Source organism: Plectropomus leopardus, chromosome 23, assembly GCF_008729295.1.
Source record: "Plectropomus leopardus isolate mb chromosome 23, YSFRI_Pleo_2.0, whole genome shotgun sequence".
In the NCBI taxonomy this organism is placed as follows: domain Eukaryota; kingdom Metazoa; phylum Chordata; class Actinopteri; order Perciformes; family Serranidae; genus Plectropomus; species Plectropomus leopardus.
In genome coordinates, this window is record NC_056485.1 from 8164031 (window position 1) to 8191405 (window position 27375).

General features: G+C 39.5%; 1 protein-coding gene across 1 annotated transcript in view; it reads right to left on the bottom strand.

Annotated features, from left to right (window-relative positions):
* Positions 1 to 27375, bottom strand: part of plcb3 (phospholipase C, beta 3 (phosphatidylinositol-specific)) — a 53675-nt gene that overhangs the window by 25213 nt on the left and 1087 nt on the right. The window contains exon 2 of the mRNA XM_042511910.1: positions 9944 to 10030. Coding sequence (XP_042367844.1) covers positions 9944 to 10030 — 87 coding nt within the window. The remainder of the gene's footprint in view (positions 1 to 9943; positions 10031 to 27375) is intronic.

Here is a 27375-nt window from a genome sequence, read left to right on the forward strand (position 1 = left end):
ACACGCACATACACACACAACAGAAATAGTTGCAGTAATCATAAATCTCTCACGAAACACAAACAACACACAGATCAGTGGGGCCGAACTCACAACACAAACCTGCATGCGCAGGTAGGAAGACAAAACATGACTAGCAGACAGAGAAGGAAGGACGAACATAGAGTTGAATGTGTGTGTTTGTGTGTAGAGGAATAGTTTAACACAAGGGCGTGGGTTTCGTCTCAACATTGGTGGGAAAAATATGAAACTGGGGGTTGGGGTCCTCTCCCAGGAAATTCTGAGTGCTAAACACTTCATTTTGTGCTTTCTGGTAAATTTTTATGCATCACTTCTTGCCTTTTCTTCATAATTTTATAGTGGAAATTTCTTAAATTTGGTCCTCTGCTACTTTCCTTTCTTGCCACAAGCTAGATGGGAAGTTCAATATTGATCTGTTCAATCAATATGAAGCTGGATCAAGAAAGCAATTAGAGATTTTCTTAAATACTTTATTTGGAGGTGAAACAGAGAATGAGTGCACATGAATGTTGGTAATAATCCATCATTGCACGGGAAAACTATGGCAAGTTGCAGGTCAAGACTGAACCAGAAAGTCCATCTGTTAACGGTGTGTTTTAAAGAGACAGTTTAGTCAACAATTTGATTTATTTGCCTGTTTTGTTTTTGTTTTTGGCTCCAACATCTATGACAAACTGTGTGTTTCTTGCCCTGACTGACTTCTGCAATTCATTTGGCGAGTACAAATGTTATTAACGGTAGAAACGATGGCTAAGACTATAAAATGAGATTCAAGTAGTGATAAACCAGAATTATCCCTCAAAGTTTCGGTTCTAAGCTGCTCACACGCAGTGGAAGTTTCATAAACTGAGCTGAGGGATTAGTGTAGCATACAAACACTCACACAGAAATGCACACATTTTGGAGGAAGCATCTGCTTAGACAATAGATTCGATACCACAGGCGTCTCAGTTCTTCATCCAGGGAAGAACCGAATGTCTTGTGTGTGTTTGTGTGTGTGTGTGTGTGTGTGTGTGTGTGTGGAGAGTGAAAGTTAAGACTGCCATGTGCAGTAACAGATAATGTCAACACAAAATGAAACATGTGACCGTGTGAGATTAAAAAAGCAGAAGAGAGGAGAAAGCTAGAGGAAGCTGTCACATTATCAAATGACACACTCAACTTCCCCTGTGAACCACTCACTGCATGTGTCTGCAAAAGAATGACCTCCTGCTTAAGTGTGTGTGTGTGTGTGTGTGTGTGTGTGTGTGTTATGTAAACCCCCTTGTTCCAAGTTAATTCCTTGTGGATGTTTGACTTGAGCCAGGGAAATAATCTCTATTAGATCTCTACTTATACCTGCCAACATCATTCTACTTACAATTCAGCTGGCTCATTTTAAACACACACACACACACACACACACACACACACACACACACACACACACACACACACACACACACACACACACACACGGTTGGGATTACCATGAGAAAAGTTTTAAGATGCTTAATGCAGTCATAAAGGAAAAATGCTAAACATTTGCTGGTTTTAGCTTACAAAATTTGAAGATTTGCAGCTTTTCTCTATTTTACATTATTTAAACTGAATATGTTAGGGTTGGTTGGATTAAACATACAATTTGAAGCAGATTGGGCCAAAAGAAATTGGGCCCTACCCGACCCTTTCATTGTGGTAACAAACATTTGTGACATGATCTCTGGCATGCGCCTTTTCCTACCGAATAAAAAAGAGATATGCTAACGTCCTTTCTTACTGAGAGTTGCATGAGAAGATTGATTCCAGTCTTTTGTCACTAAATAAGTAGCTACAGCCAGCAGACGATTAGCTTAGTTTGGCTCATTGGGGATACTGAACTTAAGGAATTAATACAGCCTTCATATACAAGACTGTTAACATGGGGAAACAGCTAGTCTGGCTCTGTCTGGAAAGGCATTTTGCCGAGAAATAGCCCTGCATATAACCACCTGTAAAACCACAAATTGGCATTTTTACACTTCGGTTTTTGTACAGATTTTCACACCAGATATACAAACTTTTTAAAACACAAACCACTCAGACCACTTCTTCTCACAGTGGTCTGAAACAATTCAAACCACTCACACACCTCCAGCAACTCCAGTAAGTATGTGGTGACACTGGAGCGACCTCCTGGGGTGTTACATCACAGGTTATACCTGAAAAACTCGAATTTGTGTTTGTCTGTGGTTTCTGCGTGCGTCCTGTCCCTCAATCTGATCAAGGTATGTGAAATCAATTCCACACCATTAGGGTCTAAATTGGACTTCCATGACGACTCTATTACATCCCTGGGGGCAAACGTCTAAAAGCTCAGGTGCTACTGACGCGACCTCTGCACCTTAAAGGAGCGAGGGAAGAAAGACAGGAGGAAGGACAGAAGGAGAGAGGGGAATTCAGAGAAAAGGGGAAGTGTGGAGGAGGAATAGGAGGAGGGGGGAAGACGGGGCAACAAAATTCCCCAGAACCCCCATCTCCCTCGTCTGAGTAACTTCCTGCCCACTTTCCCACGCCAAGAGAGAAAAAGGGGGGAGATTAGAAGTGTTGTTACAAGAAATTAAAGAGCAATAACTCTGGTAGCAAGGGACCACGTGAGAAAAAGCATTGATGAGTTAAAGAGGAAGAAGGGAGCAGAGGGAGGGATGGGAAGCAGCGAGACAGGGAATGAGAAAGAGAAAAAATGATAGTGAGGTGGCAGAAAAAGAGCAAGAAAAGATGGAGAGCAGAGAGGGAGGAAATGTCATCCTTCAGTTTATATTAGAGGAACAACCTCTGCCTCATCTCTCTGACGGCTACCAGCTGCCCCCTAGACAGAGAGACGCAGGGAAGCAAAAAGGGGAAAGAAAGACAAATTGAAGGTAGATTAGCAGTGTAGAAACAGGGCAGGAGCCAACAGCAAAAGTGATAAAGAAAGGATTGCCGAGGTAAAACAGAGCGACGCAAGGATTAGCTGTAGTGCTGCCAGGTGCATTTTAACTCATCCAGTGGTGGCAGATGAGGCTGCGCTCCGCCAGAACAGCACTATATCAAACGGTCTGTTCGTTTATTAGAAACGACGCTGAAGCTGAAAAATCATTGGTGCTGGCAACAGTGGTGTGGAAAAAGATAGCAGACTTGTTCTGAAACAGGGAAATATGGTGAAGAAAATCCAGGCTGGTTATCACTGTTTGTGCATCGAGACCAGCCTTTTCACAGTCATGTTCTTTTCAAAAAAGCACAAAAAATCGAATGCAACCACATTCTAATAACCTGAGTCTATGCTCTGTATTTACTTTTCAATAAAGGGAGTGTAGTAGGGAGATTTGATTGATAACGAAAAGTTGGAAACCTCTGACTTAGTACAAGCGTGACATTACAATCTGTAACACAGGGCTGGATAAAACACTAGAAAACCCATATAGGTTGCAAGTATTAAAACTAATATTCAGTTTGAGAAGAGGTTTATCCTTTCTTACGAAACTAAGGACGATTTTTCTCCAAAAACAAAAACCTACTCTTCTAGGAGTTTTTTTTTATTTTTTGGGCAACAGCTGCAATTTAAAAAAGGAACCAGCAATAAACTTTCAGTCTATTCAACTGAATAGACTGAATTTCATTTTGTGGTGAACTATTCCTTTCAAATGAACCTCTTTAAAGAACCCTATAACCACTCGCCTCTATCTGCCTTGGTGTTATTTTACCTCCAACAGTCACTGCATCTTCCAGATACTTAAAACGTTGAATTTAAGTTGCAAATGTCAAGAGGAATCATGCAGCTGGGTTAGCAGGAGGGTGCAAGCATATGTTGTGACAGATGTGTGGATTTGGGATGTGGATCTGGTGTAACCCTCAGCCACTGGCATGCACTTTGTGTTCTGGGCTAGATACCATGGATCCCTAGAGGTCATTGAAGGGGGTGAAAGCAGGTCCCAAAAATAGGTAATAAGTGATTTTTACTTAAAAAAAAAAAACATTAACACAGAAAGAGGATGTTAATGTCTAGAATGATAGAGTTTTCCAAAACTTGTTTATGCAGGGAATTCTGCTACAACTCTTCTATCAAATGGGTTTCTGTCATCTAAAGTGCAGTCTCCTGCAGTAGAAAATGTGTTCAAAGTTTAGAAACTGGTGAAATATGCACTGTTTAATTAAAGTGACCGCTTAGAACAAACGTGTCCTCCGACTGTGTGAATTAGCAGCGAGGGTGTATATCTCTCCAAGGTGCTACATCAAACAGCATCAACCATGTTACACAAACATGTGGCGAGGACTGTACGTTATACTATGGAGTCCCGCTGTCATTACTTTTAAATATTTTAATAACATTCAACCCTTGTGTAACCCGACTCAATTTATGCCTGTAGAACACCCAGGGAATAATAAATAATATAAATCACAAGAGTGGAGCAACTCAGTTAGATAAAGCAAACTCCTGCAGCGATAAATGATCATGTTAATTACTTTATCTCAAAGCACAAAGAGTGGACGGATTTAAAGAGTCAGCAGTGGACAGGAGGACAGTGAGTGAGTGAAAGGGAAAGGGAAAGAAAATTGGTGCGCGCTGGTGCATGGTGGGGTGTGTCTCTGTTTTACTGCCAAGCCACTGTGTGCATGTGTATGTGTCTGTCAGCAACAGTTGGTTGTTATCGCCACTGACTCAAGCATTATGGGAAATTCTGAGTACGCGCACACAAACGCACGTCAGAGTTCTTGTAAGCCAAACCTCTGGACATTACACAAAGATGGAGAAAGAGAGATAACTGAAGAGAGGAAGAGAAGGAGGGACAGAGATGTCAAAGATTATCATAGAAGGACGGAAGAAAGAACATAGCAGGCTCAGCTCACCGGCGGAGCAGGAAGAATATTGTTATCAAAAAAAAGACAGATGTTCCAAAGAAAAGGTGTCGCAAAGGAGACGGAAATTAATGAAACAATGGAAAAAGAGAGAAATATGGATATAGTTATTTAAAGGGGAAATGTTAAACAAAGTGAGGCCGAAGAAGAAGGTGACACGAAACAGATGGAGATAAGTGAACAGAGAGGAAATAGACACAGAATTGGATGAGGTGGAACACCTGGAGAAAAGGTGAAAGGACGCATATTCACATGGATACATAAAAGGAGGAAGAAAAGGAGTGAGATAAACCAGATTAAAGAGGACAAGATGTTAAACAAGACTGAGCGAAAAGGCGAGAAGAAAGAGGCAGGTGGTCTAAACAAAAAGAGAATAATGATGGATGACGCAAGAAAAAAGGCTGAAACGTCTTTGCAGCTGTTGAAATTACCTAATTCCAATACCCTACATTGGTTTCCAGAGGTGCAAACTCGAGTCAAATTTGATGATTTGGACTCGACAAAAATCAAAAAAGATTTTCAATTCAACTTGGACTTCCCATTGGACTTGAATCTTTTGATTTGAAAAATACTTGATACCTCCCCCCAAGCCCAAAGATTAAAAAAATATATTATTAAAGAGAACCATGAAAAACAAACGTTGCGATACTGACAGCAGTTGAATGACGTAGATATTTCATTCATGTGCAAAAACTATGCTGTGGTCAACCACAAACAAATTGCAGTATACAAATCACGAAGATCACAAAATTACAGACGGAGATACAACAATTTCCAACAAACTACATATTCTAAACTCAATGTTTGTAAATGTAATAAATGATTAATCTGCCATTAAAAATGTCATTACAATCCCTCCATCGCAAACTGGAAGCTGGAAAAAATAAGATGCATCCTCAACGACTCCAATAAGAGATTTTAGAAAACCTGGGACCCACTGATAAACTATGTGCATAGTCTACCTGGGCTGGAACTATGAACTCATATGTCTACAAGTGGTCTGTCCAATATGTGCCCAAATGAACTACAATGCACACGTTTTGTTTTGTTTTTCTCTGTTGTGTTGTTTGACCTGTTTCTCTGTCTTTTCCTTTTATTAATCTTTACAATTCTGTACATGTTTGCACATTGTGATTATATCTTATGTCAATGTCTTGTCTGATAAACTGAAAAATCTATTAAAAAAAAAAGGCAATACATTCAGGGAAGAGCATTGATTAACTTGTTTATCTTGACTCAGACTTGCCTGTCTTGATGTGGGACTTGATGAGGGGCTTTTCAAACTTGACAAGGTACCTGAGTCAGGACATGCCTGTCTTGAGTTGGGACTTATCAGACTTGACTTGGGATTTGATTTGGGACTTGAGTGCAAAGACTCAACACTTACTAATGACTTACAAAACCATGATTTAGTCCCACCTCTGTTGTTTTTTTCTGTAACTAGAATTTGATATGTAATGGGGGGAAAAAGAGCATTTGTTTCAAACATCCTCCATGAGCTGAGTCCTTAAAACTCAAATCCACAGAGGCTGAGCTTTCTTGCATGTGCTTGCTGTCCTAAATAAAATGCAATGTCAGTGCTGCGTCCTTCTCCCCTTGATAGAGAAATTGGTACTTTCTATCCTCTCATTTCAAGTTAAGCATAGCTAAAAACTTAGTTTGACATTTTTGGGTTGTAGACCTTTGGATGTCCTCTCATGTCTTTGCTGAGGTTCTAAAAATTACTTTAGTGAATGATCCAGTTCACTGACCATGTGAGTTTCACAAAGCAATACATCTTGATCACCTTCAAATGCAAAGAATCCTTAAATAAAAGCAGCGCCTCTTTCGTTGAACGCTGTATTGCTCAGCATCAAAAGTGAAAAGAAGAGCAGAGCAGCAAATCAAAAAACTGCACCGGAGATCAAATATTTTGGGTCCCTCTATTCAGAGAAATGGGTTCCATCCAGAATGCCCTTGTCATCTGTGTAAAAGCGTATTAACTGATCTCATTAATAATAGCTGGATATCTGTGTTGCCGTGTCCTCTTTCTTTTCAGCTCTGGTGCGAAATCTCCAGGGGGAGCCACATCATTGAACACTCGGGGATCACTGAAATAGGACTTCTGGAAAGCCACAGTCCATATCTACACAGTCAGGTGTGTTTATTTCACCTTCAAACAGAGCAGAGGAGCTTTATAAGACCAGGAGGAGGTTGGAGGAGGAAATGATGGCTTGTTTCTAATTCCTACTGTCCAGATTTTTGGAGCCAGAAGTTGAAAAATGGACATCACAGCTCTTGCCACAGAGTGAACTGTGGTGCAGTTTGAAAACCCCACAGTAATAACTGAAAATAATCTATCTACCCCAAAAAACAACACTGAAAGTGGCAGCATGCAGCTTTTTGGATGTTAAAATGTAAACTTAAAACAAAAAATAACTACCATTATTAGTCACTGCCTGACTCTGTTTCTATTTTCCTGTAATTGGCCTTGGAGGTCTGAATGTTTCGAGGCATATTTTAGATTTTATGGCCGACAGCGAGCTACATTCCTGCTACTGAAGTAAGAATGGTGGCCAAAATCCAGCTTAGTCACGCCAACATTAACAAAGATGAAAAGCACTAAGTAAGCATTGAAAGAAACGCCAAACAATGATGCACATAACGCAAATGAGGAGGCACTGGCACTGCTTTATCCTTGCATTTCTAGAAAGGCAGCCAAACTTTGCATTGGTTAAGGAAATTTTGTGGCTTTAAGATAACATCTGACACGACAGTATGAAAATGGCTATTTTGCATGGCCGGATCCAAGTAAACAAACATGTCAATCTAAGAGAAATGATCCATTTATTTCTGTATCACTTAACAGCAGTTTAAGAAAAGGGGATCTACCTTCTAGTCTGAGTCTGTTTTCATCTCCTTATCTTGGTTTTTAATACTAAATGTGACATGAAGTCTATTCAAATTCCAAAGAACATTCGGTAGATGTTCTCTTTTTCCTGTTTTATCTGACACTATGTTCCAAATTACAGCTTCTCTTCTACTGATGTAACATCCAAACAACCACTTGTTTCAAGTGGAGTGTTTTTGCAGTCTCTGTGCTGAGCTGCTTAGCCGTCATGATGAAAAGATTTAATCACTGACGGTCCGACTCTTTGTTAAACAGTGTCACAGCTGCACCTCAGGCGACAAATGGCCTATTATCGTTCACATACACGTGTGCGGGCATCAGGATAAAATGAGTATTTAAAGCCTCCGTGTGTTATGTGAATGCTTGAACACATGCTGACACACGTGCACACGGACAGCATGACGTGTCCTCTGGCCCAGATATGTACACACACTCACACTCCAAAAACATGCAGACACAAGGCAGTGATAATATTGGCTATCAACAGGTCATTCCATACATGCCGTTTGGATAAATAGACAGCCTGAAATAAAAATAAGGACGGTGTGTGAGCAAGAGAGAAGGAAAAAAACATAGAGAGAGATTGGGATGAGGGGATGGTAGAGGTGGGGGGAGTTAATTGAGCTGACTTGAAATGTCATTTGATCCAAGAGGCCTAACGAAATGTTCTGTCCAGGCCAAGATTAGTGTCACCAATTCAGTATCTGAGCAAATTTCTCACCTTCTGTTCCTGAGTTATGGCATTAAATAATAGCCAGAAACATTAAGTTGACCTTTGAGCTTTTTGACACAAAATGTTGTCACATTATAATTATATCCAATTAGACATTTGTGTGAAATTTTGTCACGATGAGCATTTGATTTCCTTTACCTTTTACCTTCAACCACCAAATTCTAATCAGTTCATTCTTAATTCCAATTGGATATTTGTGCTAAATTTGAGGAAACTCACTCAAGGCCTTCTTGAAATATTGTATACATGACAATGAGATGAATGGGGTCACAGTGACCTTGACAATTGACCACCACATTCAAATCAGTTCATCCGTGACACAAAGTGGATGTGTGTGCCAAATTTTAAGAAACTCCCTTAAGTTGTTCTTGAGATAACATGTTAACAAGAATGAGACTGATGCAAGGTCACAGTTATCTTGACCTTTGACCATCAAATTATATCAGTTTATCACTGAGTCCATGTGAACGTTTGTGCCAAATCTGAAGAACTCCCCTCCACGTGTTCTTGAGATCATGTTCATGAGAATGAGACCAATGCAAGGTCACACTGAATTTGACGCTGACCACCGAATCTATTCATCACTGAGTCCAAGTGAACGCTGAAGCCAAATTTGAAAATAATTCCTTTAACTGTTCTTTTGACATTGCGTTCACAGAATGAGACAGACAAGATCACAGTGACCTTGACCTTTGACCACAAAAATTTAATCTGTCAGTACAAACGGACATACAGACAACCCAAAATAATGTATCTGTCCATGTCTATTGTCTACACGGAGGCAAAAAAAGTAGTTGAGCAGCTGTACATGGGATTGTCATAAAACAGGTTTAATACATCTTCACTAAACAATCAAAATCAAAATCTCAGAACCCTACATCCTGCTGACTCACTGCCCTTATCATCAGGCTAATCATGTCAGCTAAATGCCGAGAATCCAATCTTACTAAACTAATGGCTTAAGCGCAGCCACCAAAGACATGGAGAGAAGGATGGTTGTTGGGGAGTACAGATGAATGGAGTGGAAGAGACGGAGGGCTAAAAGGATGAAGACCGCAAAGACTTCAGGGAGACAGAGGAACAGGGGAAAGACGAGACAAACAATGCCGGGACAAATTGCTGTAACCCATTTTTGCTGAACTAATGGACTGGATAAAACCACAATAAGAGACAAAGAGGCACAAACAGAGAGGAAGAAAAACTATTTAGAAAGATAGTCAAAATAGCTGGAGGAAGAGGGAGTATAGCCATGAGGTGGAGTTCAAGAGAACAAATAACAAGGACAATATCCATACTGGCACTCATGATGGTGCATTAAAAATCCATTGTGGTCTGCTTTAGAGTGGCCCACTTGTACTTGATCATGTCTGTGTATGTGAGTCCATTTGGCCTACTTTAAGACCAACCTGTGCACGTGCGTGTGCATGCGTGTGTGTGTGTCTCACCAGGTTGGACCCTCCAGTCCAGTAGAGGAAGAATCCATCTGGGTCAACTTTCAGGGTGACCAGGGTGGGGGGCCCGCTGTTGGGCTCCTAGACGAAAACAGAAATAGAGACGTTAGAGGGACGAACAATAATATCCATGTTTCCCTCAAACACACATACACACAAAGCACAGTTACAAGTAAACTGAGCTCCAATTATAACCCGAATGCAGTTTGGTGCCAACTTGAGTCTTATTTTCATTCTTTTAGCCATCAGTTCCATTGTTTATGACAATACTGTCCGATTGAGAGTCATTGCTGATATCTTGGAATATGGCAATATTGTTAAAATGACGTCAGAATGTGCAAAAAACACGAGTGCTCAACTGATCATTTCAGTCATTTTATCTGAACTGACAGTGAGCACACCTGAAACATAATTCTAATTGCTCACTGCACAACTGGAGAGTATCGTAAGTCAAATCAAACCAGGAAGTCATTCTGTAAATTGTAAGGGTTGTTTACAACTGAGAGTTTGAGTCAACACTTAATCATTTTCTCTCGTTTTCTCTTCCAAATAACTCTGGCTAGAACTTGCCTGGTTGTAATGCAACCAGTCTGACTACTTTCTAGTAGCTAAGTAATGTTGCAGTGTTTCTAGTTTTGTGTGATTAACTTGGTGAGTGCAATTAAGTTTGTTACATTTCATTCCTAAAGTGAATTCCAAATTCACTGGTGAATTCACAAAAGATGGACTGCAGCTGCTGATAGCACCATGAATTAGGGCTGGACAATGTGTACCAAATTGGCTTATGACAACGTCCATAGTGAAAGATCCCAATGGACAATGACATTGTTGTTATTTGGGATGCTCTTTTTTTAGATTTTTTAGGGTTTTTTCTTCAGGAGGGCAGTGGCAATCTCAGTTGCTAAAAAGGGTACCACTTAGCATGTCTGGCAGCCGCCAGTTCATCTGGTAGAAGAATTGTGCATCACATCTACTTCCACAGCTATCTGCGTGTCGAAAGGTCCAATTCACAGAAGATATGAAGATTCGATGCTAATGAAATAATAGCACAAACACACCCATAAAGTTTTGCATCTAATTGTAATTATCAATGTCCATACTTCCTGCTTATGCCTAGAACACAGTAGGCAGAACAATAGCATAGAGGAAAAAAAAAACAGGAATTCTCAGCCACAGGCGGACTACAGACTCCTGACCTACAAGGTACAGAGACATTCCTAAAAACTTCATTTTAGGAATTTCAACATGACAGAGAGAAACTGTCTCTGGGTCAGTCCTGGGCATGACACCTCTGATAAATGCGCTTCAGTTACCATCAGCTCTCTGAGAACACTAAAGATGTCACTGTAACTGTGTTGACCGTTTTTGCAATAAGGTCCATTTGCATAGAAAGGAGCCAATTCTGCACCACATGCATGCACTACATGCAAATAGCCCAAGAGTACCGATTTGCTAGACAGTGAAGTTAGGTGTGCATTTCACTCTTTGCGGGAGCCTTGAGAAATACATAGCTGCCTTTTGTTTTATCTGTGCCGGTTTAGCAGCTGCAAAAGTCACAATCCTTTTGTGAATTCACCCATAAGTGCGCAAGTACAACAGGCCATATTGTACTCCAGCAGCTATAAAGCTCTGTCCATCTGACCCACTGCACGCCCTGTTGTCACATCACTAAAATAGCCTATTGTTGTTCTCTTGTAAAATGGATATAACAAGCAAATGAACAGCAGAATACTAATTATACAGTTAAGTTCAGGTTAGGGATACATGGATTGCATTTGAATTGGATCAAAGTAATGATGTGTTTGAAGATGTGTTAAAATTGTTCAGATTTATTTTTTAATGTGATACTACTGAAATGAACATTGCCAAAGTTATGAAAATGAGACCCAAGTTGTTTGAAAGCATAATTTCATTCAAGAACTGAATCCTTCAGCCAGTGTTTCTGAAAGCTACAGTTGGAAGTCCTAATGAGTCGTGGGCCTGTTTCTGCCTAGTCAGTCTTCTTGTTATGTGCTGCAGGATCCTTGAGGGGCCATAAAAGTAAACAGGCCCTGTGATTCATGTTGTTCCCAAGCTGTATTTAAGTAAACAATTCTGATGTAAAGAGCATCTTGCAGCGGCTTCTGTCTTTGCAAGTCTCACAGCAATATATAACGCACAGAGTGACATGAAATAAGCTGTTCATGGTAGCAGTGGTTGCAACTGCCGTTGGACAGTGTCTCGCTACAGTGGGATTGTATACAGACAGGAAGACAGACTGATATTGTGTGTTTCTGCGCACGTGTCGTGCACCAGCTGTTTTCGATGCTGGAAACCGCACCGTTTGGCCAGCATGAAGATCTGATTCATGTGCAGCATAATGATGGCACCGGAGCCTGCATCAACATGTCATTAGCATCATCATTATGGGGTCATATGCAAGATACCATGACCGCACACGTACACACACACAGCTACTGGCTCTGTAATTACAGTGGTTAGCGATCATACGCTGGTCCAATAGACAAACATAACGTCCAGACATCCTGGGAAACAATGATGATGATCCAGATTGTTTGTTATTACAGAGACAGATGACTCATGTACACATGTCATAATGAGCATCAATATCAACGTCATCATCGTATTGAGAAAGAGACAAAAATCTGCCCGGCAACCCCAGAAAACTTTCCCATCAACATACTATCTGAGGAAATACAGTCTGTTTACAGAAATACAACACAAACAACTGACCACATACAAACAGCATTTCTCTATGGGGCAGAACAAGTAAAATGACTACCATATGATTTTAGCAAAGCTGATATATAAATGGTCATAGCTTCATGTCTGATACATAAATGTGCAAAGACGAACAGAGAAGCTGAATAATCATTCAAGACTGAATGATTTTAAAGTCTGCATAACAAACACAATCCAGCATAACAGAATGGATGCCAACCAATTTTGCATTGAAGCAGGTTGTTGAACCAAAGACAAGCAAATTACCCCTTGTTACATTATCACTTCATGAGGGCCCTGACACACCCAGCTGACGTTCGGCCGTTGGTCAACGTCAAGTCGTTGGTGACTGCCTGCGGCCCTATTTTTTGCGCCACTGTCTGCGATTGTCGCCTGTTCATGAGGATGTGAGATCAAAACAAATTTGTTACATTTAGTAAGATCATTCGTTGTGTTATTGTTTGCTAGCGCACTGTAAATATACTTCTTTTAAAATCAGGGCGTGTTTTTAATGTGCTGACTGACAAACGAAAGTACGGACTACTGCCACCTGCTGCTATGGAGAATTATTTCCGACATACTTGGCCTTTTCCGTCATCTGTAGCCTGTGCGGTGCGATCAAGTTTAACTTTTTGAAGTTGGTTTCGTGCATCTGGGCCTTGAGACTCGATAAACTTCTTTATTATGTATACATACTATAATTACACTTGCCTTAAATGGGGGGATAAACATTGTAAGGGTTCAAAACAGGTACAAAAATGCTATTCATATCTGCATTTCTCAATTAAAATATATTTTGGCAAAACAATACATGTTTTTATGTAAGCAGATTTTGTTAGCCTCAAATAGAGCCAGGCTAGCTTTTTACCCATCATGATTCTTAAATATTTATTCACATGAAAGCAAATAGGCATATTCTCCTAAAGTAGTCGAAGTATCCCTCAAAGAAGTCTCCAGGAAATGCACATTTTTTACTGCATTCTGAGCTGAACATACCTTGAGTTTAGGCTCCAAGGTCGGCTAACAAGGAAAGAGTTAGCGGAAGAAGGGGATGTTTGGATTGGGATAAGGACAGACAGAATCGAAAGGAAGAGAAGCAAGGTTTGAGGAGGATGGGAGGAAGATGGATATGACAGAAATCGGAAGAAAAAGGGTGAAGGTTGAAAAAGAGAAAAAACAAAAAGGTCAGGAGCAGAAGAAGACAGCATGGCATCAAAGTCCAACCACATCATGAGTCTTATTAAGCAACTGTAAATTTGGGCTTTTAAAGAGGGCATCCCTAACTTACAGTAAGTTGATTATGAGACATTGATACAACAAGACACTTTGCTCTGTAGCAAAAACCAGCTGTGAAGTTACCAGGACATTTTCCCGTGCTTTCATATTTATCCCACTGATAGACTGTCAGTTTAACTTTAAATGTGAAGCTGAATCTAGACTTTAAATCACTGAACTTGTGACCTGTGTTTATCTCTGGAGCCACTGCAAAACTGTACAACTCCAATGTCACACTGTGATTACCTTCTTAAGGCTGTGACCTGATGTCAGATGCTCTATTTTTTATGTCAATGTGGAACGGTTCTTTAATATATGGTGAGGCCTAACCTTGCATATCTGTGGCCATAATGTTTGTTTATTCTTTTGTCAGCTAGGTTTAATTTTCTGAGACAACAGAACATGATACAAACTGGAAACAGTAACTTTGGAAGGTGCAGATGTTCCCTCAGTCAAAACCATGCAAACATAACCAACTTCCCACCGTTATTATACAAATGTGCTTTCTATTCAATGCAAATGATTTGCAAATTTAAAACACTGGACCTGACCAAGGATGTAAATAAGACTATTGTTGAAAATTCCAGGTAATCCTTACCGCAACTGGACAAAAAAAAGACACACATTTACAGAATGCCTGCTCCTCCAACATATTTAAATTTAATCTGTTTTAGAAAGTTTTCTGCTCTACTTAAAGGTGTTTTTTCCCAACTAGCCATTTTCCATTTATCTTCAGTGGCTTCAATCTAAAAATGGTGATGACATCTTTTAAGTGGAACAGTAAGAGCACACTCACAATGCATTTTTGTAGCTGCCTTATGCTCCATCACCCTTGCTAGGAAACATTATGATGTATAAAAAATGATCCATATAATGTTGGATGGGTACATCATGGAAGGCATTGCAATTTTGCTGCAAACAAATCTTATTTGTTGAGTAGAATTAAGTACATGTTTCCCACATACTTATCTGATGTAAACAAACTCTAGCATGACTGCTAAATACAGTCAGTGGACTCAAAAGAGGAAGCAGTAAAGATAGAGGATCTATAATGGTCAGAAAGTCATGTTCAGCAAAAATAAACAGAGAGGCATATTATTTACACATATTAAAGCTGCATGATTTCACTCACAAAAAATATTAGTATATCAGTTACTCAAAGCATGTTACCTTGAATTCATGAAGAGAACTGTTTTTCTTGCATGCCTCCACAGTGAAGAGTCCAAAAAAAGGAACACTCTTCATGAATTAAGGTAAATGGGGTCCAAGTTAACAACAGCAAAACTATATCAAACATCAGTTTCCAAACTCCAACACAACTCATGCAGAATAATTTAAGTCTCAATTATCCACTTGTATGCTTGGTACTTCTCAACCACATGCATTTTCGGTAAATTGTTACAATATTAAAACACTATGGCATATGAGTAGCAGGCACACCTTTTTTGGATCCTTCGCTCACCGAGGAGGCATGCAAAAAAAGCAAGTTTTCTTCGTGATTTTGAGTTAACACATGATGAGTAACTGATAAACAAACAGTCATTTTGGAGGTAAAATATTCCTTACAATCGTGTGCATCTCAACCATTCAATTACACGCTCAGTTTATGTCACGAGCTCTTTTCTTTCCTCAATAATACATATGTTGTGGCATAAATGGAGACTTTCACTGGGAATGAACACACAAATGTGATCTATAGGATCATGTGGCCAGCAAAATAACAATTTGCCCCATACAGTCTTCAAACCACAAAGGCAGGAACACACACACATACACACACACACACACACAAATCATCTGGGTCAGATATATTTGCATGGCCTGTTAGGTTTTACATACCCTAGGCTACTGCTTTCTAGTGTTGTCTCTCACCATGACACACACATCTCTGTTCTACTCCATTCTTCTCTTATTTCTCCTCTTTCAATTTTTCCACGTGTAGTCACCAATTTACTCAATTAGCTGCTTTATTGAGTTATTTTTAATTGTCAATTAATCATTTAAAAGAAGCAAAATGCAACATATTTCCTGGTTCCAGCTTTTAAAAAAATGTGAGGATTTGCTGCTTTTCTGAGTTTTATATCATTATAAACTAAATAGATTTAGGTTTTGGACAGTTTGTTGGACAACATATTATTTGAGGATGTCACCAAAATTTGCCATTTTTCCACTATTTTTTAACATTTTATAGATCAAATGATTAATCGACTAGAATTGCCACCCCATGGTTGGACGCCTCCGCAAACCAGTCAAGGTTTTGGTGCAGTTGACATTCATGTCTGTGAAAAAATGGATGCTTCACACACATATCTTCAACAAGACAACACAAAAGATCTATACAAGGTGGACAGGTACATAGATATGGCATTAGTGGCCAGAAAAGTGTTTTTGCTGAACACTGTGCTGTCCCAGGGAAGTTGACCTTTGACCTTTTGGTTAGAAAAATATTATCACTTTATCTTATCCAATTAGACATTTGTGTGAAATTATTAGTGAATGAATTTTAGTGACCTTTAATGTTATACGTTCCATTCACATTTGTGCCAAATCTGAAAAAAATATTCTCAAGGTGTCTTATAGATATCACGCTCATGAGAACGAGACAGACAAGGTCACATTTACCAAGACCTTTGACTTTCAACCACCAAATTCTACTCAGTTCATTCTTAAGTCTGAGTGGACGTTTGAGCAAAATTTGAAGAAATTCTCTCAAGGTGTTCTTGAAATATTGAGTTCACAAGAATGAGACAGATGGACAACACAAAATCATAATGCCTCCGGCCATGCCTATCCATGGTGCATAAAAACAGTCAACAGGTTTATGTGAATGAAAAAAGAAATTATTTTATCGTCTTTATCCACCTTTCCTTGCTCGGTGTCACTGTAACAGCTCTGTGTAAGTGTTTAATAGCATGAAAGGTCATTATAGTTTCCAGATGAAATTATAGGTAATTGTTAGAAACCTCACGAGGAAATCATTAGTGCATGCCCTCCACACACACACACACACACACACACACACACACACACACACACACACACACACCTTGTTTACAATAAAAAGTGGGTGGTAGGTCTATAATTGGACCTCACCCCACTCACTAATTAACGGCCATATGTAGAAACCTTCTGAAGTTTCTGAAGTCTCGCCTCGCTTCCTTCCTTTCTTTTCATTCTTTCATGTTAGTCTTCAGCTCCCTGTCAATCATCCCTTCAATTCACTCTCTCTCCAACACTTAGGTTCTTTTTCTTACTCCTTAATTGATTAGAGAGCACTGCTCTTTGTCCAGACCCCCTCCAGATGCCCTGACCCTCTGACAAACACCTTCATTACCTGACCATAATGTCAAACACACACAGTGGATGGACCACCCTCTGGGACTGAGGTCTTACATTGACAGACACCAGCTAATGAATCCCTCTTCAACAAAATCACAATGTATGAGGGCATACACATGTAAAAACACACACGGCTGCTCTGCCGCTCTTTCTACATACAGCCCTCACCACACATGAGTGTGTGTGTTGCATAATGTGAGTCAGGAGAAAGCCATTAGGGAGAGAAACTGATAAAAAAAAAAAAAAAAAGTGGCTGCTCCGGGCGCACCTTTGGTCTGACATACTGTGTGTGTGTTCAGCAACAGTTTGCGGGAGTGGTGTGAGAAAGAGGGTCAGTGTGCACTTAGTGTGAGTGTGTTTGAGCTGCTGCTTTGGCAACATGGTAAAAGTTGATGACAGTAGGTAACCTTTGGACTCATGAGAGAGAGAGAGAGAGAGAGAGAGAGAGAGAGAGAGAGAGAGAGAGAGAGAGAGAGAGAGAGAGGAAACTGGGTGGAGTGGAGCCAGAGAAGGAAACCAACCTATAGAACATAATACAAAAAGTTCAATAAAGTTAATATTTGGTAGAGTTGTAGATGGTATGTGGTAGATGTATTTATCAAAACAGTATTTAATACTTGAGGTTTAAACATATTCGTATTTAAGGGCACTCTGGGACTCCTGATTTAAAGGGGTCATTTAACCTTCATCTGTTCCAACATCCACTAAGGAAATGAACCGCTAACCTTGCAGATGGAAGTAGCATGTTCTAACTACTGAACAATACCCCAGTGTATACAGGTTGCATTAAGTTAAATAAAGTGGAAAGTTGTTTTTTTTTTTATTTTACATTTCCTGTTTTTAGGGGTATAAAATTCCCCCGCCCTTATTACAGTCATTGTTCATGTGCTAGCGCTGCAAAAAGCATGTGAATCCCAAAGATTCAAGTAAGGATATGCTTTCTCAGGACAAGAAATGTAACACTTATGTGTTTGCTATTATTTTTAACAAGTTTTAAGATTTTGTCTGAGCAATCAATAGATATATTGCTCTCAACATCTTGTCATGTTTGTCAAAATCTGTGTTATTGAGCACCTCTCATTTTTAAGATAATCCATCCAGAATCATTACTTCACAGATGTGCCTTGGTCACAATAAAAGGCCACTCTAAACTGTGCAGTTGAAAAAAAGACATATTTTGGGATTTGACACTACACATTACAGATATTTAAAAGAATCAGTATCGTTTATGGTATTAAGGGCACTTTTTCAGCGCTGCTTGGACAATCGCTATGTTAAGCGGGTTTAAATGGAATAAACAGTAAATGGACTCACACTTGTATAGCGCCTGGCAAGTCTTCTGATCACTCAAAGTGCTTTTACAATACAGAGTCACAGTCACTCACACTTTCACATACTGGTGGCTGAGGCTGACATACAAGTAACCATTCACCCACACATCGATGGAATAGTCATCGGGAGCAATATGGGGTTCAGTATCTTGCCCAAAGACACCTGTACATGCAGGCTGGAGCAGCGAGGGATAGAATCGGCAATGTCCCAGTTAGTGGACGCCTGGCTGTACCTCCTGAGCCACAGCAGCATGTGTAATGAATGTTAGATTGTTGGTTTCACAAAGCCTCACCAATTTTGACATTGGAAAGGTGCTTGACATAAAATCCTCCAGTTTCAATACCCTCAGTACTTCTCCTTGCAAGATTTGGATTTCAGAGGTGCTATGATAGTCTATCACGATACACTTCAGCTACAAAAAACAGGAAAAGCTGCTGTCAAACTGACAAATACTACTGCAGCAGTAGCTTGCTGATGTATAACTACAATCTCACACTAATGCATCTCAAGGAGGAAAGCAATTTCAAACATGCATTTGCCTACTTTGAATTTTAAATAACATGTTACGTGTACTGGGTGGTATAATAAAATCACTTAATTTAGAGTAAAAACACATTTTCCATTAAGAAAACTCTTAATTTCTGATATAACTGATGTTATTGCAGCATCTTATCGAACCACAATTGTTGTTTTGAACAAACAGTCTCCCCGAAACTAAGCTCCCAGCTGCCAGAAGCTCCTAACAGGACGCTGATTGGTCCAAACCAATGGTGGTGCAAGCACAAACACACAACTGGACACCTGACACGATTGACTTCATGTGATCTCATAATCCCACGATTCTGATCTTGATTTTGTGATACTGCAAAATCAAGCTGATGTGCAAGACTGCAATGTTTTTTTAAGCTTTTAAATATGAAATTCATGACCAAATATTAAAGGGTTTTTTTTGGATATCATGTCTAGGAGTGGAAGACTCTAAATCCTAGCAGACAGAGATCCAAACTGAAGACGAGTAAGAAGGAGGAGGATGGAGGAGGAAACAAAACTAAAACACAGGAAGCAGACAGACAGTAATAGAAGGAGGAAGAGAGAAAGAAAGATGACTGAAGAATGAATGGGGAAGAGATCACATATCAGATAGAGTCCCAGCAAGATTACATGTGCAGTTAATGGAGGTGAAAGAGGAGGAGGAGTAGGAGGAGGAAAAGGAGAGAGGGAGCAGTCCAGATGTCAGTCCCACACTTCACATGTGGCTGTGGTTGACCTTTCACCTCTCTCCATCCATCTATCCATCCTTCGTTTCTCACCACTCTGTCAGCATGTCAGCAGTGTTTCTCGGCACGGCGTCAGACCTTCACACAAGCCTGCGTTTCCTCCTCCTTACACTCCTGCTCACATCTACTAAAACATTTACCCCTTAACTGATAATAACAATTTTTGTCTTATTGCTTCCACGTCTCTGATGCTAAACCAAAACATCGTCCTACTGAAAATGGCCTACAGGAACAACTGGGACGGAAGTGGAGACTATATTGTTTTCCCAAAGGTCACGATGACACAGCACCTCTGAAAACAAAGAGATTTTCGTCTAAGGATAGTAACATGTTAATTTTGATGTGTTGACTGTCACATATCAGGTGTAAAATGCATTCCAAGCTGTTACAAAACCATCTCGCCTTGTGTTAGGACTTTCAACACATCATATATATTCAACATAACTCATACTGTGTCAGCAGCATGAATAGTGCTGAGTCAGTTATGAAAATATCTTTCTTGTTTATCTTATTTAAGGAGAGCAATGATCATATAAGGGTGCTAAAGTGGATGATTTTTATCATTGCTGTAGCATCATAAAAGCAGGAACAAAACAACAAGACAATTAAAGGAGCTGCTCAGCAAGTACAAGTATCTGCAGATACACTGATCTGCAATGTACATTGTTCTTATTATGTTGCTGTGTTGGAGACGTTTCTGGGCTTCAACCCTTAGACAGTGGTTTATAGTGTCCAGCATATAACAGCATTACAGTGAGGTGGGGAATTAAGAAAAAGGTAGCAGATAGTAACAGCATTCAAGCAAGAGGAAGCAGCAAAAATCGCAGCAACAGCGCTGAAAAGCTGCTGCAAAATATTCTTGTCTCACTATTTTATGGTGTAACAGTGCTGCCAAAAAGAGTTTGGTTAGTATTAGGCACAAAAAGCACCTGGTTACAATTAAGTAAATGGTTTAGGTTAAAATGATCATTTGAAACATAGAACATCTAGAGTTACCACTAGCGATATTTGCCAATGTTAATTTTTCTCATGTGTGAGCGAATACTCTAAATCTGTATTGTCTTTTTCGCTTCACAAAAAATGTAGCATTCCTACAATAGCACAGTAACTGGTATGTGTACATACAAACAGGCCCCTTTAATGGCACCCTTAAATACAGAAATAATCTCATTCACTTTCATGCTGAGAGTTCAATGAAAAAAATGTTACCAAATTGTTGGTGTGGACTGAACAAACAAGATGTAGCGTACAAATATGTAAGCTATTGTTTTCAAATGTCCATACATTTGCAATATGTCTTGTGTCATTTTGCTTTAAAATTTCCCATTTTTCCAATTCTTGATGCTAAGCTAACTGGCTGCAGTTCCATGTTTTCTGTGCAGACATAAGAGAAGTATTTATCTTTTCATCTAACTCTCATCATGGAAGGGGATAAGCTAATTTCCCAAAATGTCAAAAAGTTCCTTCTTCAGCCTGCCTTAGCATTTAGGTTGATGTACACCATAATTTACGTGTAAGTAGACCAGGATGCCCTTAAAATCATTTAAACCAGATCCTACAGATGTTAAGAACTGCATGTTTGGCTGATTCCTACTAAGTATATGAATGACCACACTTTCATGCATGGTTCACTCAAAATGTAGCATGTGGGCATTTACAGTCTGGTCAAACGAGATGAGGGTGGTGAAAACAGTAGATCAAAAAATGCAGAGTCAGGATATTTGTGAATGGGGAACAAATGTGTGCAGTCAGTTTGTTTTGGCAACAGAGTACGGATAAACAATGAAGACAACAGCAACATTAGAGTCTTTAGTGTCTTCAACTGTTGCCAAGATTACAGTTCAGGGCTCCTCTAAGTGAACTGCCCTACGGTCTATAAGGTCTGACAAAATTGAGGGAAACCTCAAAATGCAACATTTTATGGTGCATCATGCTTTGCTCACGTTACAGGCATCTTGAATCTGAGCCAAAACTGTCACATTCCCAAAACTCTATCCATTTAATGAGCAACTAGTGACCCCATGTGACTTTGTTTATAAGCCTTGGTTTGCTTGTAATTGTGCAAAGTGAAAAAATTAACTCCAAAAAAGGGTATTTTTCGCCTGTGGTTCTCACCAAAGAAGACATGCTGGAGTGTTTGTACCCAGAGATAAATTGTGCCTTTGTTGTGCCTGTTTCGAAAGTACATACATGCAAAGGCACATGCTGTATAAGGAAGTGGAACAGTGGAAGTGTATTTGAATACCAGGTGCAAATATAATCCATCTGAATGAAGGCTGGGGACACTCTGCAAAGGAGGCAAGTGTTGATGTTAGGTGTAAAGACGAGTTGCTCTGTAGACGAGCTGTCTGTCTCCGTTTGTTTAATTGGTTGTTTGGGAGGAATTTTAACTGAATTCCACTCGGAATTTATCTAAATTGAATTGCGGCCGGGGCTGCAGGAGGGCGGGGCGGCAGCAGCAGCCGGGGGGAGAGGGAGGGAAGGAAAATGGTTTGGCTCTGGAGCCTTACAACAAGCTGGAACAGGAAGTCATTCAACGTCAAACACACACCCAGAACAAAACAACCACACACACACACGAGCATGTGTGTGCACACAGGCCGAAACACAGGAGAAAGACAGTCAATTTGGAATGCAACCCTCCTCCTCCCCCCTGCTTGAGTCAGTGTGTGTGTGAGTGTCATTTGATGGGCAGTGGACATACAGTAGACGGTAACAACAGCTCAGCGACAGAGTCATATAGGATTGAAAAGTGAAAACAAGCGGCTAAAATATAAGGAGATGTGAGAAAAAGAGATGAAAAACTAAGTTGTGTGGAGCGAGGACATAGTGATGATGAAGGGGGTGAAAAGAAAGGGATGGGGTCAAAAGTGGGGTTGTCATGTAAACAAACCAAACCGGCCTCGGGCTCTTTCTCTGTGTGTGTGTGTGTGTGTGTGTGTGTGTGCGTGTGCGTGTGTGTGTGTGTCCTAATTCTTTTCTCACTTCACTAAGGCCTTAAAGAAGTACGCCAAGTTTTTAGGACAGCACCCCATTGGTCAACTTCCTTGTTAAAACACAGACAGACACTAAAATAATCCATGTGTCCCCAGTTAGACTATTATTTCTGAGCTCCATGTGAAAACTTTGAGAACGCTTCAAGTCAAACAGCTCTTTTACTAGATTACAGTTGGATTTGTTATGTCCAGGTAATCAATACATCTTAAATATAAACCTTAATAAACCCTAAGTAACTCCTGGGGTTCAATTATATCTGCACACAGTAGATTTTTTCTTTCCTCCGCAACAGAGCTACACTGAGTCATACTTAATTTGATATGGGTAAAATTCAGTGGCCCCCCAGAGTTTAATGTGACCTTGTAGAAAACAGTATGTGCTCTGGCTTTGGAATTATTTACAAGATATAAAAACACTGCCTTCACACAAGGTCTTCAAATGCGATATTAAGAACAAGTTTCATGAGTACATTAACTGTGTTAAATAGTCAAACTTTATCCTTTATGCCACTGAGGTCTTATGCAATCATCCTATATGCTATTTCTATGTGAGAAACTTAGTGAATATATCTTTGGGTGGTTCTGTGTTAACTCTACACTGCTGTTTTTGCCAGGTTGCTCTTCTAAAAGAGACAGCGTATCTTAAGAAACTTCCAGGTTAAAAAAAAGGGCTCAACAAAATAAAAGATAAAACAAACATTTGATTGTGCAACTGCAACAGGGTCTTATTTACTAATATCTGTGAAAATAATTATTCAGCTTTACAAGCCCAATATGGCCTTTAGGGCTTTTACGATACATAGATTAAGATCGATACATCAATTTAATAATCAAGGATCCAATATCATTGCTGCAAAATATAGTTAATCTCCACGTGTCACGTCTGTGTCACCATTTCCGTCCAAGCACACCTCCTTCCTAAACATTCATACAGTGCAAGTGTCATAGCAACCATATTAATCACACTGAATCAAATCGAAATCTACCACTGTAAACTTTGTGATATCAATAAATACTGTATCCAAAGAATCAATAATATTGTATCGTGATGAAATTATTGATTTACATCCTGATACAATTCTGACAAACTGAACAAATAAGGCGATCATCGAGAAGACTGAGAGTCTAACTTGCAGTAAGTCTCGCCTTTACACTCCAATTATATTATTGATTTGTCAGGAAATTTGCCTGATTACTTTATGGGACAGAACAGGAAAAGATGCAATTTATTCAATGAGTTTCTGAAGTCAGGGACAAGAATCATCATTTGTGACAATAGAAACATGACTATTAGAAGATGTGAAGCCTGCCTTACAAATCAAGGTTTAATACACTTGCTGGCTGGATAACTGCACTGTGATGCTGCAACTCAAAACTCATTTCATCACTGATCTGAGCTTTAGAAATCAGAGAAAAATGCATTCCAAATAATATCCCCTAGGTCAAGGTTTTGTCTTCAGGTTACTTGTTTTTTGTCCAAAACTCAAAGATATTTCATTTGCAATGACACAGAACAGAGAAAGCAGCAAATCGTCACATCTGCAAAGCTGGAACCAGACAACGTTTAGCATTTTAACTTGATAAATAACTTAAATAATTTATGAAATATAAAAATGGCTTGCAGCTCATTTTCTATAGAGCAGCCTAAAAATGACTGATTCGTTCTTTTAGCGCTACCTTGGTGCGCAGAGAAAATACTGGCGTCTAGATGATACTATTTTTATCACTCATTACTGAGAGAAAAGGAATTAGGTGACTGATTTACTTGTCTTAACACAACATTTGCATTATGGATTTGGCAGGAAATCTGCATGATGGCCTTATGGGACAAAAGAGAAGGAATTGCAATTTCCTTTTGTACACTCAGGCCAAGTGCAATCATCCTTTTGGCAACATTTAGGTTGATGGTTAAATAACAGCTCTTTCTTTTCCATTAGTTCTGCGCATTTTTTCCGGATTCAAAATTGTTCTGGATTAGAGGTTGACCGATTGATCAGTTTGGCTGATTAATCTGACCCATTAGGACGTTTTACAAACTATCGTTATCGGCGGAAGTTGGCTCCGATAGTGGCTGATGGCTGCGCGGCCTCCGGTAGCCTCATCACCAACCGACGCTGAAGAGGGAAGGGTTGTGATTAATGATCAGTGGGCGCAGCTCCAGAGAAAGCAGGTCCCTTCTGCTGTGTGAGTGTGTCTAAGTGTATTGTTCTTCATTTTAACATGTATTTACATAAAGTTTTGGCTGGACTGCATCAGCTGGTCTAGAGCTGTAGCACTATTAAATATCAGCTGATTAAATGGCTTTTTCCTCTTCCAAACTGTTTTATATATTGGCTCTAAAACTCCACAATCGGTCGACCTCTGTTATGGATTTTGCTCAGTGTCACACACCATAACCTTTATAATCCTGAACTGTGAGACTGCCCGTCTTTTTAATTTGCTTAATATGAGCACTAGTTGTTTGGAGATGGAAAAAGTTCCATTTCAACTGGTTTTATTTTATAATACTGATGTTTAACAATCATTCACATCTTGTTCCCAAATATAAAAGCATTCCTGTTATTAGTTATTTATTCTGCATTTTAGAAATCTGGCATCTTTCTTTTCTCTCTTCCTCTCATCTCCTCCACATCCCTCCTCTCCCAGATGTGTCCTTTCACTCTCTCAGCTTCTCCTCCATGATACACATGTTGATTTTAGCGGGCAATAGCAAATAGAGCGCATGAAAGATATACAAGGAGAAGGCATGCACATGTTTTCAAGTGTTCACACACTTAATCACCACCATAACCATTTCCTGGGAATTCCCTTTGAGAGACAGACAGAGGGAGTTAGTGTGTGCGAGAGAAAGAAAGGAAATCAAAAGGACATGGTATGCACTGTTTGCGTGACAAGACCCTTCTTCCGAGGCCAGACACACACATGCATACACATCATCATTACAATGTGTGTGAAGCTGATTTATGATTTTTTATTACACACTGGTGTTGCCCGTTTTTCTGTGTGTCCATATGCATGAAACACTCCTGTCCTCCTATCTACAAAGTATGATAACAGCCTGATGGAACTATGAACCTTTCCGTGCAATGTTTCGATGAGCCACACGCTTGCATGCAGTTGTTGGAAGACACAGGCCTGCAGTTTGAGTCAGATCAGTCAGCAGCTCAGTTAATCATTGATCACACACACACACCTACTCTCTCTCTGGAGAAGATTGCAGAGTGGCCCTGCAGTCTGTCTGAGAAAAGCCCAACAGACAAACACAAACACACACACACTCACACACTATTATGGTCAATGACACTGGTAGGCGCATGTCAAGGTTGCCAGACAAGCTGCTCCTGATATGCGCAGAAGAAAAAATAGAGTCAGAAAAAGCCAAATTAAACATGTTGGGTTAAGTCAGGTAATGTAGGACACTTTTTGGTAAATGACCAAGAAAACCACCTAAACATTATGCGGCCGAACTAACATGTTACTTTTATAACTTGTTATGTTCTCTGCTATATTTCTATGAAGACAATATGTTGTCGATTAAAATATTTTAGAGACTTTGCACCTTCAAACACATGGAGCACCCTGACTTCACTCCGATGACATATTCAGGTAAAATTGGACAGCTGTTAAGATGAAACGGGACAAGCATGTCTGTTTGATTTTTAAATTGTTAAATCCATTTATCAGTTCAGTCATTAACTCAATTAAATCATTTGTGTAACCTTTGGCTAGTCATTAAAAAAGATTGTCCAACTTTTCTGCCATGACTCCCCTATTTTGTTGTTTTTTTCTTGAGTGCTATATTGTCTAGCATTATATTTTATATCTTTTTAAGTGACAAAAATACTAAAAATGTCTAAAATGTGACAGGATGACAAGTCATAATTTTATGACATCTGGTAGCCTAAAGCATGCTGTTTTTACTATTAAAAATGTACCCAGTTTCTTACTATTTTACCTGAATGCATTAAATATACACTCAAAACACCTTTCCATAAAAAGTAAAATGTACAGTGAAAATATTTTGATTAAAAGTAAAAATTAAACATTTCATAAAATGCAACATCCTACAACTATTTCAGTTATTACACTTTTATCATTATTATTATTATTATGCTTATTGGTATGATTATTATTTTAGCTGTAGAACTCCTATTACCAAAATGATCATGCCACATGGCTTTCCTTGCAAGTTGTGGGACCAGTGGATTTTTTACTTTTTGCCCTGCCCATAGTGGTTATCTCAGACCAATTAAGATGATTATTTTATGTAAAAAACAAAAAAAAAAAATCTAACATTTGTAGCAGCAAGTCAATTACTTGTTAGGTGAGTGGCTGCTAATGTTTTCAGAGCCAAAGGTGTAAACCCTTATTTGTCTCGTTTTACCTGATGACCCACATTACTTCACTGCATCCTTAATAAAGTTCTAACACAACTATAAAGGTGAGATTTCAGAGTGTGGTTTGCAGCACTAGGTGCACTCCAAGC